The sequence below is a fragment of the Ruditapes philippinarum genome, unplaced genomic scaffold, assembly GCF_026571515.1.
Source record: "Ruditapes philippinarum isolate M1 unplaced genomic scaffold, ASM2657151v2 ctg1703_1_1_1_1, whole genome shotgun sequence".
Classification (NCBI taxonomy): Eukaryota; Metazoa; Mollusca; class Bivalvia; order Venerida; family Veneridae; genus Ruditapes; species Ruditapes philippinarum.
Window position 1 is genome coordinate 90,441 of NW_026866780.1, and position 12,922 is coordinate 103,362.

Below are 12,922 nucleotides of genomic sequence, written 5' to 3' on the forward strand. Positions count from 1 at the left end.
GAAGGCTCAGGATGAGCTATTAGTATCAAAGGGGGATGCTCCGGCGTCCATTGTCCGTCGTCATGCGTCAACAACCGTCTTCTTCTCTGAAACTACTAAGCAGATTTACTTCAAATTTGGTCTGTAGGATCCTTGTGACAGTCACACTTGAATTTGCTCATGTCATTCCAATTGGCCCCTTTTAGGGGTCAGCAGAGCTAAAAATAGAAAAACCTTTAAACATCTTCTTCTACAGAACTAATGAATGGATGATCACCAAACTTTGTCTGTAGCATCCTTGGGTAGTCTTTTATCAAGTTTGCTAATATAATTTTGATTGGCCCCTTTTAGGGGCCACAAAAGCTAAAAATAGAAATACCTTTAAATGTCTATTTCTACAGAACTAATGGATGGATGATCACCAAACTTTATCTATAGCATTCTTTGGTAGTCTTTTATCAAGTTTGCTTATATTATTTTGATTGGCCCCTTTTAGGGGCTGCTAAAATTAAAAAAAGAAGTATGTTTAAACGTCTATTGCTACAGAACTAATTAATGGATGATCACCAAACTTTGTCTGTAGCATTTTTGGGTAGTCTTTTATCAAGTTTGCTCATATTAATTTGATTGGCCCCTTTGAGGGGCCACTTAAGCTAAAAATAGAAAAACCTGTCAACATCTTCTACTACAGAACTAATTGATGGATGATCACCAAACTTTGTCTGTAGCATTATTGGGTAGTCTTTTATCAAGTTTTCTCATATTAATTTGATTAGCCCCGTTTAAGCTAAAGCTTAAATGCCCCAGGTCATGGCATTTCTTCAAATTATTGTTTAAACATATTCCATGCTCAAATTTAATATTAGAAAATATTGACATTCCAAAACTGAAAAACAGTTGTTTCTGGTGAGCGACTCAGGGCCATTTATTATTTATTTATACGCTGTTACAATAGATTTGCACTAGGGTTATTTTGCATTGATGCCTACCGGTACCTTTTTCTTAAGATGTTTATTTTTTTTATCACTCAAACATTTTGATGGCTTGCTGGTAACATAAACTGGTTGACTGTATTGTTACACTAACATTGATTATCCAAGATTTATCAAATCAGAGTGAATGTGTATATTTAAATACAACAAAACAGCATTTTTAGCAGTGTTTAAAGCAGCACACCTTTTATGGCCATACATTGCTTTGACCACTCAGTCTCTATATCTAAAATATTAATGTACATGTACTTACTTAATTAAGCAGTTAATAGAATGATAATGTAACATTAATGTCAAAAGCTGCTAAAATCAGAAGTGACTAGCCTGCACTCTGAATAGGCTATATTCTGGTAGCTGACTAACTTTAATTTTCTTGTATCTCGTTTATTTTGTCAACCCATCTGTTTTTAGCTCGACTATTCGAAGAATATGAGAGCTATTGTAGTCGCCCCGGCGTCGGCGTCAGCGTCCGCGTCGGCGTCTGCGTTGGTTAAAGTTTTTTGTAAAGTCAAATATCTCAATTATTGCTTGAGATATTCAATTGAAACTTACAATACTTATTTATAGTAACAAGGTACATCAGATTGACAAGTTGGATAACTCTATCTACAATATTGCCAGAATTATTCCCCTTTTTAACTTAGAAATTTTGGTTAAAGTTTTTTATAAAGACAAATAACTCAATTATTGTTTGAGATATTCAATTGAAACTTACAATACTTATTTATAGTAACAAGGTACATCAGATTGACAAGTTGGATAACTCTGCGTACAATATTGACAGAATTATGCCCCTTTGAAACTTAGAAATTTTGGTTAAAGTTTTTTTTGTAAAAGTCAAATATCTCAATTATTGCTTGAGATATTCATTTGAAATTTACAATACTTTTTTATAGTAACAATGTACATCATTTTGCTAAATTGCATATCTCTGTCTGCAATATTTGCAGAATTATTTGCCCCTTTGAAACTTAGAGATTTTGGTTAAAGGTTAAAGGTCTTCAAAGATATTTACTTGAAACTTTACACATGTACTTAGGGTTATAATTTGAGGTTCATAATTGTATGTCACTGACCAAGTTCCATAACTCTATCTTGCATTAAGGCTGATTCATGTCCCCTTTTCTACTTAGTCTCTTGGTTAATGTTTACATTCAAGTTTTACATATCTCAATAACTATTAAAGATATTTATTTAAAACTTCACATATGCATTTAGGGTCAGAATTGTAGGTCACTGACAAAGATCCATAATTCTATCTTGCATTTAGGCTGATTTTTCTTCCTTTTTTCAACTTAAAAAATTCATGGTAAAGTTTTGCTTGTAAGCTGTTATCTCCATAACTACTGAAGGGTTTGTGCCTTTTTTGGGACAATTTTATGCATTCATAATAATAAAGCAGTGATTTACTTGATAAAACATCTTAATAACAAGCCTTTGTACCTTTTCTGTCAATTTTATGTATTCATAGGTAATTAGTATTATTATACTCAATAAAGCACCCTTGTGACATTACCTTCCAAATAGTCAAGCCAATACTGTATAATTAGACTCTCTCTAAGACCTATAACATGAATTTATAAAAAAAAATTAGCCCTTTTGTGAACTTAAAAAATTTAACATTATCAAGGCTCTTTTACTATCAAGCAATTAGAATAGTCGAGCGTGCTGTCCTACCGACAGCTCTTGTTAAATATCATGATTTGCTTACTTCTTCAAATAAAATTAATATTGTTAAATTGTGCAAATATATGAAAGAGGCATTTGTTATTTGAGATTCATTTATAAATAATATGACCTGATGTGCTGTAGTACTTATTACCTTACTGTCTTTGTTATACATGTGTATAACATGTTATACATGATATACTTATGAATAAGTCTAATAAAATGTCTGTTCTGTTCCAAAAATTGATTATGGACAGTTCTTGACAAGTCCTTTGAAAAATTTCAACAAGTTATGGTTAAATATTGTCTATAATTTACAGGGCAATTAAATGCAAGTGATGGAGAAAATTTACTAGGTTATGAGATCTACAGTAGTTCATTGGCTGATATATTGAGTGAACCTTCGTTAAACACACCTATTACAGTAGGACTTTATGCTAAATGGGGGAGCGGTAAATCATTCCTCATTGGCAAACTGAAAAGTAAGTTATTGATGATATAGTTTTTATTTAAAAAAAAATAAAGATTAAGTGTGGTGAACAATTAAGATTCTGGTATTAGGAATGATGTTTAAACAATGAAATATAAAGTAAGGAAGTGCCAATATGTAAGTTAAGCATGATAAGCAAAACCATTCTTAACAAAAACAATACCATTCTTAACTAGTTTGATGTAAAAATTTATTTTAATCATGAACAAAAATCAACAAACTGAACTATTTTTTTTTTTTTGAAAAATTTTTATATACACTGTTATAAAATTTTTATAATCCTAGTATTTTTTTGGGTTTGAAAAAGTCATTCACAAAGGGCCCTTTAATTTGAATTAATCAGCGACATTCCCCATCGTTTATTTATATTTCTTTTCATCATCAAGGGTTTCTTTTAGGCCGCCCATCGCTCTGTCACTGCAGTTATGGGGGGTCGGGCTTGGGTGTTTTGGACTTTTTGGTTTGGGAATTTTGGATTTCGGGGGTAAATTTTTTGCATAATAAATTTAAAATAATTTATTTAAATTTAAAAAACTATATTTTCCCTTTAAAATCTTTTAAAATTTTGATTTTCCCCTTTTGTTTAGGTTTCAGTTGGGCAAATTTAATATTAAAATTTGTGCATGTTAATTGACTTTTTAGAGAAAAAATTAAAACTAGAATAGATAAAAGGTGAGGGTGTTTTAAATTTTCCTTTGCACTTTAAAAAAGGGAAAAATTAGGGTTCTATTTGTGCCCTTTTTTTTGGGTATTTTAAAGGATGAAAATGTTTAAATTGAAGTAAATAATTTTTAAATTTGAATTCTTTTAAATTTATAACTTTTTATTGTTTTGTGCCCTTCTGTGAAATTAATTTAAACAGTTTGGGTTATTACATTCATCGAACTTAATATATCAGGCTGTTCAGAATAGGAAATAAAAAAAAAATACTGATAAACTATTCATTATTATGTTTATTCACATACAACTTGGCTGAACTTGTTAAAATCAATGTATTTGTATTATTTGGCAGGTATTATTTGGATATGTTCAACAAGGTATAATGTACATTTTTGTTGGCGGATAAGTCGGGCAATAGGAAAACGTTTACAGATACTAACTTTACTTCTACAGATATTATTCTGTAATCCAGTCAGTAGAATAAGTTCTAGTACAGATGTTCCTTTAGTCAAGTAAGACACTTAATATTGATATAGTACCTGTCAACATGCTTTAAACTTAATATGGTTTAAGAAATAATGTATCCCAAACTGTGATTATATTACTCAATAACATCACTGTTTGGAGTTTGGATGCTAGGAATAACATCACAAAGGCGTAACCCGAGTGATATAATGATACACATCCGAACAAGAAACTGTGATTTTATCAAGCGAGAAAATTATTGATTTGGATATATTATTTCGATTCTAACAGGACATTAACAGATAAATGCTGCTGTACCTGATATTAAGATAAATTGCGCCTGATTTGTTTCCGTAATTATTTTCAGGGCTTCGCATTTTTAGTGATTACCTCACATATCTAATGATTAAGTCACATGTCTAACTAAAGAACATCAACAGTGATTTTATTGCATAATAACACACACTTTCAGTCCTTCTATATTCAAAAGATGTTTGATTTTGTTAGAATAAATAATAAAAAACATTTGTAGATTCTTAAAAGTCTTGCATATCTTCACTCTTCACACATGAATGATACAAATATTCAGGAAATATGTCAATAGAACAGTTTAAAGAAAACGATTTCCTGTAACTCAATGTTGTCTTAAAAATTAAATTTATTTTAAGAGAAAAAAATATGAACAAATAATGTTTGCCAAAAGATTTTGCTAACTATATAGTTTATACATTTTAAAAAATTTTTCACCGCAGGTTTTTATTTTCTGAGAATACAAAGTTAACAAGTGTTGGTGGGGAGAAAGCCCTGGCGGCAATGATTGCTGGACTTAGTGAATCTGTAGAGAAAGAGTTTGGCATGGTGTCTTCTAGATTATTTGGGGTGCTAAAACATGTATCTGATAGTAGTAAGTGGGCATTTACAAATAAGATATCTATATAACAGATTAAATGGATTTTTAGAAACCTGTAACTGGCTAGTTAAAGTTGCTGACATAGTATCATTTGTGCATCTGCAATACAGCTTTAAATCATGCCAGCGACTTTGGTTTCGATCTTTTGAGGAAGTTTTACTTAAAGTTGGTGGTTTTACTTGAGAGCATGCTCTAGTCTGGAATAATGCATTGACAACAATTTGAGGTTCTTTTCCGTCACATAAGTAACCATATGTAATTTTCAGCGTTAGTGTATTTCAAACTTTTCTCGTTGTTTATTTTTTATCCCCCGCTGAAAAGGCGGCGGGGGATATAGAAATAGTCTCCGTCCGACATTTTTGTCCGGAGCATATCTCTAAAAGTATTTGAGTTATCAACTTGAAACTTCATAGGTGGATAGACCTCATTGAGGAGGAGTGCAGTGCGCACAAGAATGATAACTCTACCCTGCATAATTTTTGAGTTATTGCCCTTTTGTTATTTTTCAAAATTGATTTTTGTCCAGAGCATAACTCCAAAAGCCTATGAGATATCAACATGAAACTTCATAGGTGCATATATCTCACTCAGGAGGTGTGCAGTGCACAAGAATGATAACTCTACCTTTAATATTTTTTGAGTTATTGCCCTTTGTTATTTTTTATACTTAATTTTTCACCTGAGTGGAGCAAAACTCAAAAAGTTTTTGAGATATCAACATGAAATGTCATAGTTGGATAGATCTTATTGAGGAGGAATGTTGTGCGCAAGAATGATAACTCTTCCCTATACAATTTTTGAGTTATTGCCCTTTGTTCTTTTTCATGCTATTTTGTCCAGAGCTTATCTCAAAAAGTATTTGAGGTATCAACTTGAAACTTCATAGGTGGATGGATCTCATTGAGGAGGAGTGCATTGCACAAGACTGATAACTCTACCCTGCATTATTTTTTGAGTTATTGCCCTTTGTTATTTTTATACTATTTTGTCCGGAGCTTATCTCAAAAAGTATTTGAGGTATCAACTTGAAACTTCATAGGTGGATGAATCTCATTGAGGAAGAGTGCAGTGCACAAGAACGATAACTCTACCCTGCATAAATGTTTAGTTATTGCCCTTTTTTTATTTTTCAAAATTAATTTTTGTCCAGAGCATAACTCCAAAAGCCTATGAGATATCATTATGAAACTTCATAGGTGCATAGATCTCACTCAGGAGGTGTGCAGTGCACAAGAATGATAACTCTACCTTTTATAATTTTTGAGTTATTGCCCTTTTTCATACTTAATTTTTCAATTCAATTTTTTTCTCAAAAAGTATTTGAGGTATCAACTTGAAACCTCATAGGTGGATAGATTTTACTGAGGAGGGATGCAGCACACAAGAATGATAACCTTACCTGCATTATTTTTCAGTTATTGCCCTTTGTTATTTTCAGCCATCAGTATTCACATATGTTTCAAATCTGTAATCACTATAGCCATCAGTTTCATTACCAAAAGACCTCTTTAAAAATGGAATTATTCTGGCTCTACTACATATACATTCTTCCAATGAGCAAAACACACTTCGCGGGGGATGGCCATGTTGACATTGGCTCTTGTTTACCTCATTTTCTTTTTGGTGAATATGTTATGATATATTTTGTACACAATTTGTTTTATTTAATAGAGTAGATACAAGTAGGTACTATAAATATTCACTTAAAATTTTGTATAAAACATATCAACAAACATATTCACACTTTTGCGAATGAAAAAAAGGCTGAAATTGAAGGGTCATTAATTTTAAGTATTTATAGTTTTAATACTTACTTCAATTTTTACTCCAGCTAGTGGAATTTTATTTTTCTTCTCTCAAAAAATTTTAAATGTGGGTAAATTATTTGTGAAAAATAAGGAAAAAAAATGTATTTTTTTTATAGCCATTTTGAAATTATTGCCCTTAATGATAATTTTTCAAACTTACATTGGACGATTTTAAAACTATAAGGCTGTTATTCATAATTTTGATCGTTGGGGTTTTTTTACTGTGTTATAATTGTTGGTATATCTCTATTAGTGACATATAAACTCGAGACACATGCTGTAAATGGTGTAATGATAGCATTAGCATGTGTCGTAGGTCTGTCGCTGCTGACTAATATACACAACATTGGTCGAGCCTTTCTATCCATGATTATACCCCCAGAGACCCTAGAATAATAAAAACTGCGGAGCAGTTCATGACATTTTTAAAATTTGACGGGTTTATTTCAGAATTGAAAAAATGAAGTTGTTTTAAAGAATAGGGTTGTGAGACTATTTGATAAATTACGAAAGAACACAAAACGGGTTTTTTTTGGTTTTTTATTTGACGGGGTTTTGATACCCCGTGAAAAGGAAAAAATGCTACAGGTGTTAGAATTTCCTTTCCCACTTTTTAAAAGGGGCAAAAAGATTCCTCCTTTGTTTTTGATATTTTCGGGTAGACCCACAAAATTAAAAATTTAAAAGGGTATTGACCAGAATTTTAAAAGTCCAGAAACCCACGATACAGTGTAAAAGGGTTTTGATTTTTTTATAACATTGTCACCTGCCTTTTTCCCTTTTCAAAGTCAGGGACTGCAAGCTAAGAAACAGCGTTTAACAAAGAGTGTGTCAACGTATGAATTGAACCACGAGTCACCAACTCATAATCATAAATCATACAGGGTATGTATTTTTAAAATTTCATATTCTGTTACCATGACAACCTTGTAATTGCTGTTTGAGAGTAGTTAGTGTTTAAATTCTAGTTTAATTGTACTTCTTGGTAGAACACTCTTTGAACTTTGGTATATGCACAAATCTTCTCCAATGCATTTTATTACAGCTGTTTTACATATAGCCTTTTTGATGTTTTCACGAATTTTGATAGATTTTTAGAAACATAACATTTTTGACTGACATGTCTCTAGTATTTTGATGATTTTGTTAAACATTGGTAATACACTTTATTTCTAAAATTAATGAAACTTTGTAATATATTGTATGCATTCAAGATTTTAAATGTTTTTGCTAGTACTGGTAAATAAAATATATTTAAATTACAAGACAATAATTGTAGGTTGAAACAAAAACTGTAAGTTCTTACTTTTTTCCTATAATACACTTAGTCAAACCTCTGTAATGTCAAATCTTCATATAAAAATGGTGATGGCAAGTGGTCCTTTTAACGAGGCTAATTCTTACGTATATTCATAATTTAAATGAAATCATAAATTGACATTCAGTCACAAAAATGTCTAATTATCACTGTGTATGATTATTCTTGGAACATTTTTTTGTTGTTTACGGCCTTTGTATAATATAGGTTGTATTAGGAGATGGCTTTCCACAGGTTTGACTGTAATATTATAAAACCATACTTTTAGGTTAAAAGGTTATTTATAATTTTTTATGTTCACTTACATTACCTGATTATGGTATTCTACATAAGTTTACCTATTCAATGATAGGTTATGCATGTTGTATCATACAAAGTCAAGTATTGTGACAAAAGAGGAGGGGTTTGACAATTGTGGGGGTGGGGTTAATAAAACAGGCAACAGAAAAGGGAGTTAATTGTTACTGATGTGACTACAGTCGACTCTCGTTATCTCGAAGTCTTCGGGACCGTAAAAAAAATATCGAGATAACGAAATGTCGAGATAAACGTATGAGGGTTTGAACATGTCAAAAACTAATTTTTACAAAAGACATGCGCATACCTTATAAGTCAAATAAGTACGATGTTTCATAATCTTGTGTCAATCCTTATAATAAAAATAACAATTTGTTACATAATTAAACGGATGTTTACCAGCGGAAATACATTATTTAGGTGCTATGTGATTAACACATAGTGAGGTTTACTTAGTTATACACCACTAAAACAAAAACGTTGTTTTCTAACTTTATTAACCAGGTTTTCAATTTTGAAAATCCTGGTTATTAGATTGGGGTATGGCGGGCGGATGGGCGGCTGGGCGGATGGGCGGATGGGCGGGCGGGCGTCAAACGAAATTGTGTCCGCTCTGTAACTCTTCAACCCTTTGAAGAATTTTGATGAAACTTCAGACAAATGTTTACCACATCAAGATGACGTGCAGAACGCATGTTCCGCATGGCTGGCTCCAAGGTCAAGGTCACAGTGACATTAACATTGAAAATCCTGTCCGCTCTGTAACTCTTCAACCCTTTGAAGAATTTTGATGAAACTTCAGACAAATGTTTACCACATCAAGATGACGTGCAGAACGCATGTTCCGCATGGCTGGCTCCAAGGTCAAGGTCACAGTGACATTAACATTGAAAATCCTGTTTACATGATTTTAACTTGATTTTGGCAGTCAAAGGTCATATCATCTTTGGAGGTAATTTAAAAAAAAGATATGATATATTATTTCATGTCTACTTTGTAACTTGTTTTTCATTATACAGAATTATCAATATAATTATAGTGAACAAATTCTTCTGTGCTGAACTCGTCCTACATTTCTCAACGGATTTTGTTCAAACTTTCACAGAAGCTTTGTCATCAAGCACCCTGGCACATATTGTCGGGGTTTTGTGATTGGATAGTTTTTGACCTAATTATGGCCCTTTGTTTTTTTCCTTATACATAATATTATAGTGAACACTTCTTCAGTGGCAATTCCTCCTACATTATTCATGTTTTACATTGCACATAGTTACATTGTTTGTTGCTTGTATTTGTATTTCAAATACAACATATTTATCTACAATGGTGATAATTGAAAACCTGGTTTCATGGCATTGCCATGTTTCTTGTTTATTTATTTATTTAGTACTTTAACATTGCATAATAACACATATAAATTACATAAACACATTTCATAGCAATCATTTTGTGAGAGTAATAGCACATTTATAAAAGCACACAATTTATGAATAGTTAGCACGTTTATTTAATTTACCGATTATTCGATAACAAGTTTACAAACTGATATCACTTGCAGTAAAGTTTATTCTAATGATAGCACACAGTATTAAACACATTTTAATCACTTTTCTTAAAGAATGATGTAATGTCCGTTTGTTTTCCGCATCTGACTGCTAGGTGTTTCCTTGAAATGTATCGCTCGATGTCATCGAATTTGGAAATGATATGGTCGTTGTTGTCTATGGATTCCAGAAATGCTCGAATTGTGTCACATGCCTCAGTCGCCTGTTTAGTAGAAATCTGTGCTGGAGTTGGATCCGTGGATTCGATCGTATCGTCATTGTCAGAATCATCATCTACTGAGCGAGCCTCCAATAATTCAGACAATATGTCATTATCAGAAATTGCTTCAGTTGCCTGAAGTTCATCGTCGATGTTGACGTAATCGTCCATTGACACCCTTGTGCCAAGGATGCTAGCGAGCTGATTCAAAGGAATATCATCATCAGCTTCATCTTCAGACTCAACATCTGTTGTCTGAGTAGATGTAAAGCCAGCATGACGATAGCAATTCTTAATTGTTGTGCTGGTGACTTGAGACCAGGCATGACGCATCATACGAAGAGCGTCTAGGACAGATATACTGAAGTCCTTGTTGTTATCAACTGCTTTTATCTTTTTAGCTACAACCTGCTTCCTATAGTGCACTTTGGTCCATAGGTTGAGTGACATTTGTGGAATTACGAGGAAGAAAGACAAGCTCTGTAGCATGCAGATTTTTTATCTTTTTGGGATGTGCCGAGCAGTTGTCAATAACTAGGGCTATTTTACGCCCTTGCTTGTGCATTTTCTCGTCTACCTCTCTGACCCATGTCTTAAAGAATTTTGCAGTCATCCAAGCTTTCTAATTTGCTTTATACTGAGTGGGAAGGGTGCGAACATTTTTGAAGCATCTAGGTTTTTCTGACTTTCCTAGAACAAGCAATGGCAATTTTTCAGTGCCACTCATGTTTGCACAAACCATAGCTGTTAACCTTTCTTTATTCACTTTTCCACCATGGCAAGCTTTTGTCTTAAACTCGAGCGTCTTATCAGGCATAGCACGATAGAAAATAGCAGTTTCATCTGCATTGAATACGTCATCAGGCCGATATTTTTCCAAAATGGACGGGAGTCTGGATTGCCAGTTTTCAAACTCTTCACCTGTTTTGTCAACAGAGTTTGACTCACCGCTGACTTTTTTGGAAACAAGGCCATAGCGATTTTTAAATCGTTCAACCCAGCCACTAGAACACTCAAAGTCAGAACTAGGGATGCCAAGTTGTTCGGCAAACTCTCGCCCTTTCATCTGAAGTACAGGACCTTCAACAGATATGTTTTGTGATCTAGCATTTTCAAACCATTTCAACATCGCTTCATCTACTTCTGGAAATTTCGCTGTACGTGACTTTTTTCTATCAGGCTCAATGTCTACCGATACATACTTTGACTTGATACTGTCCTTGTTTTTCAGCCAGGTCAATAACGTATTTTGCGGAACACCATATTCTGCGGCTATTTGCTTTCTGCTCTTTTTCCCTTCCTCAACTTCTATAATTGCCTTGTATTTCTCGCTGTATGACTTGGTATTCAATTTTCGTTTGGTACCCTTACCACCAGTTGCTGAGAGTCTGGATATCCCCCCGGATTGGTTACCAGGTCCTTCTCCAGATTTCTCAGCTGTGATTGATCCAGATATCCTCCCGGGTTGGTTACCGGGCCCTTCTCTAGATCGTTCACCTGGTGTTAGATTCTCAGACAACTTTATATTATCATCTGCCTCCGACATTTTCCCAATGTGTTTATATAACGTATTTATATTTCGTATCGTATTTCTTGGACTTTTACAGTAATAATGAATTAAATACAGTGTTCGTATGTTTTATACATAACGGAAAATTCACTCATTTTCGACATAAGTCAATCAACACGCTAATTAGATAAACAATACTTTCAAAACACCTTGACTTGTTACAAACATATCATCATTAATTATTATGACACGCGCTTTGAGTGATAACCGTCCGCTTTGTGTTTTTCACACCTCTGCGAGAGGGCGCAGACGAACAATTATTTGTCGAGATAAACAAAGGATTATAGTGTGAAAATAACTATTGGGACTGAAATATCACATCGAGATACTGAAAAAATCGAAATAAAAATATCGAGATAAAGAAATATATTCAATATAGATAAAGAAGGGGAAAAAACAGGACTTTCAGAATTTGATCGAGATAACGAAATATCGAGAAAAGCGATGTCGAGATAACGATAGTTGACTGTATTTAAAGTAGTGTAAGCTAGGTTCAGATATTTGCTAAATAGTCCACTATATACATTTTACTGACTATGATGTGGTAATTAAACAATAACCAGTATGAAGTGAGAAGTTGTAGTTGATTTTGCTAGACATCTCATTCTTTATTATTCCAACAGTTTATTTAAACAAAAGAGGTTGAAAGAAACATAAATTGAAACAACTTCGCATTTTGTTGCATTTTGTTTCTTAACAAAACACTAATAAAAATAGGACTTTCAAAACACAATGCTTGCTATGCTATTTTAATACTTTCCAACTTTGATGTTATAATACTTACATCATTCCCAAATATTAAATGAGCCAAGTCAAGAGAAAGAAATTTTATATTAGCATTTGAACCATCCATTGGGTTGTTGAAATTTATTTATTGCCAATACCCTTCTCTGAATGCTGAAAATTAAATGAATATTTCAATGCTTAAGTTATGTTTTGTCTCTCAGTTTAGCTAACACATGTTGCACATTTTTTGCCTCACCAGTGCATGATATGATAAA

General features: G+C 32.9%; 2 protein-coding genes across 2 annotated transcripts in view; one reads left to right on the forward strand and one right to left on the reverse strand.

Annotated features, from left to right (window-relative positions):
• LOC132733694 (kinase D-interacting substrate of 220 kDa B-like) overlaps positions 1-12,922 on the forward strand; it is a 56,031-nt gene that overhangs the window by 33,098 nt on the left and 10,011 nt on the right. The window contains exons 15-19 of the mRNA XM_060720357.1: positions 2,960-3,121; positions 4,133-4,301; positions 5,007-5,186; positions 7,176-7,367; positions 7,761-7,857. Coding sequence (XP_060576340.1) covers positions 2,960-3,121; positions 4,133-4,301; positions 5,007-5,186; positions 7,176-7,367; positions 7,761-7,857 — 800 coding nt within the window. The remainder of the gene's footprint in view (positions 1-2,959; positions 3,122-4,132; positions 4,302-5,006; positions 5,187-7,175; positions 7,368-7,760; positions 7,858-12,922) is intronic.
• On the reverse strand, positions 10,818-12,396 carry LOC132733698 (tigger transposable element-derived protein 4-like). The gene has a single exon (XM_060720365.1). It carries the CDS (start codon positions 11,895-11,897, stop codon positions 10,974-10,976), a length of 924 nt encoding a protein of 307 aa, XP_060576348.1. The 5' UTR covers positions 11,898-12,396; the 3' UTR covers positions 10,818-10,973.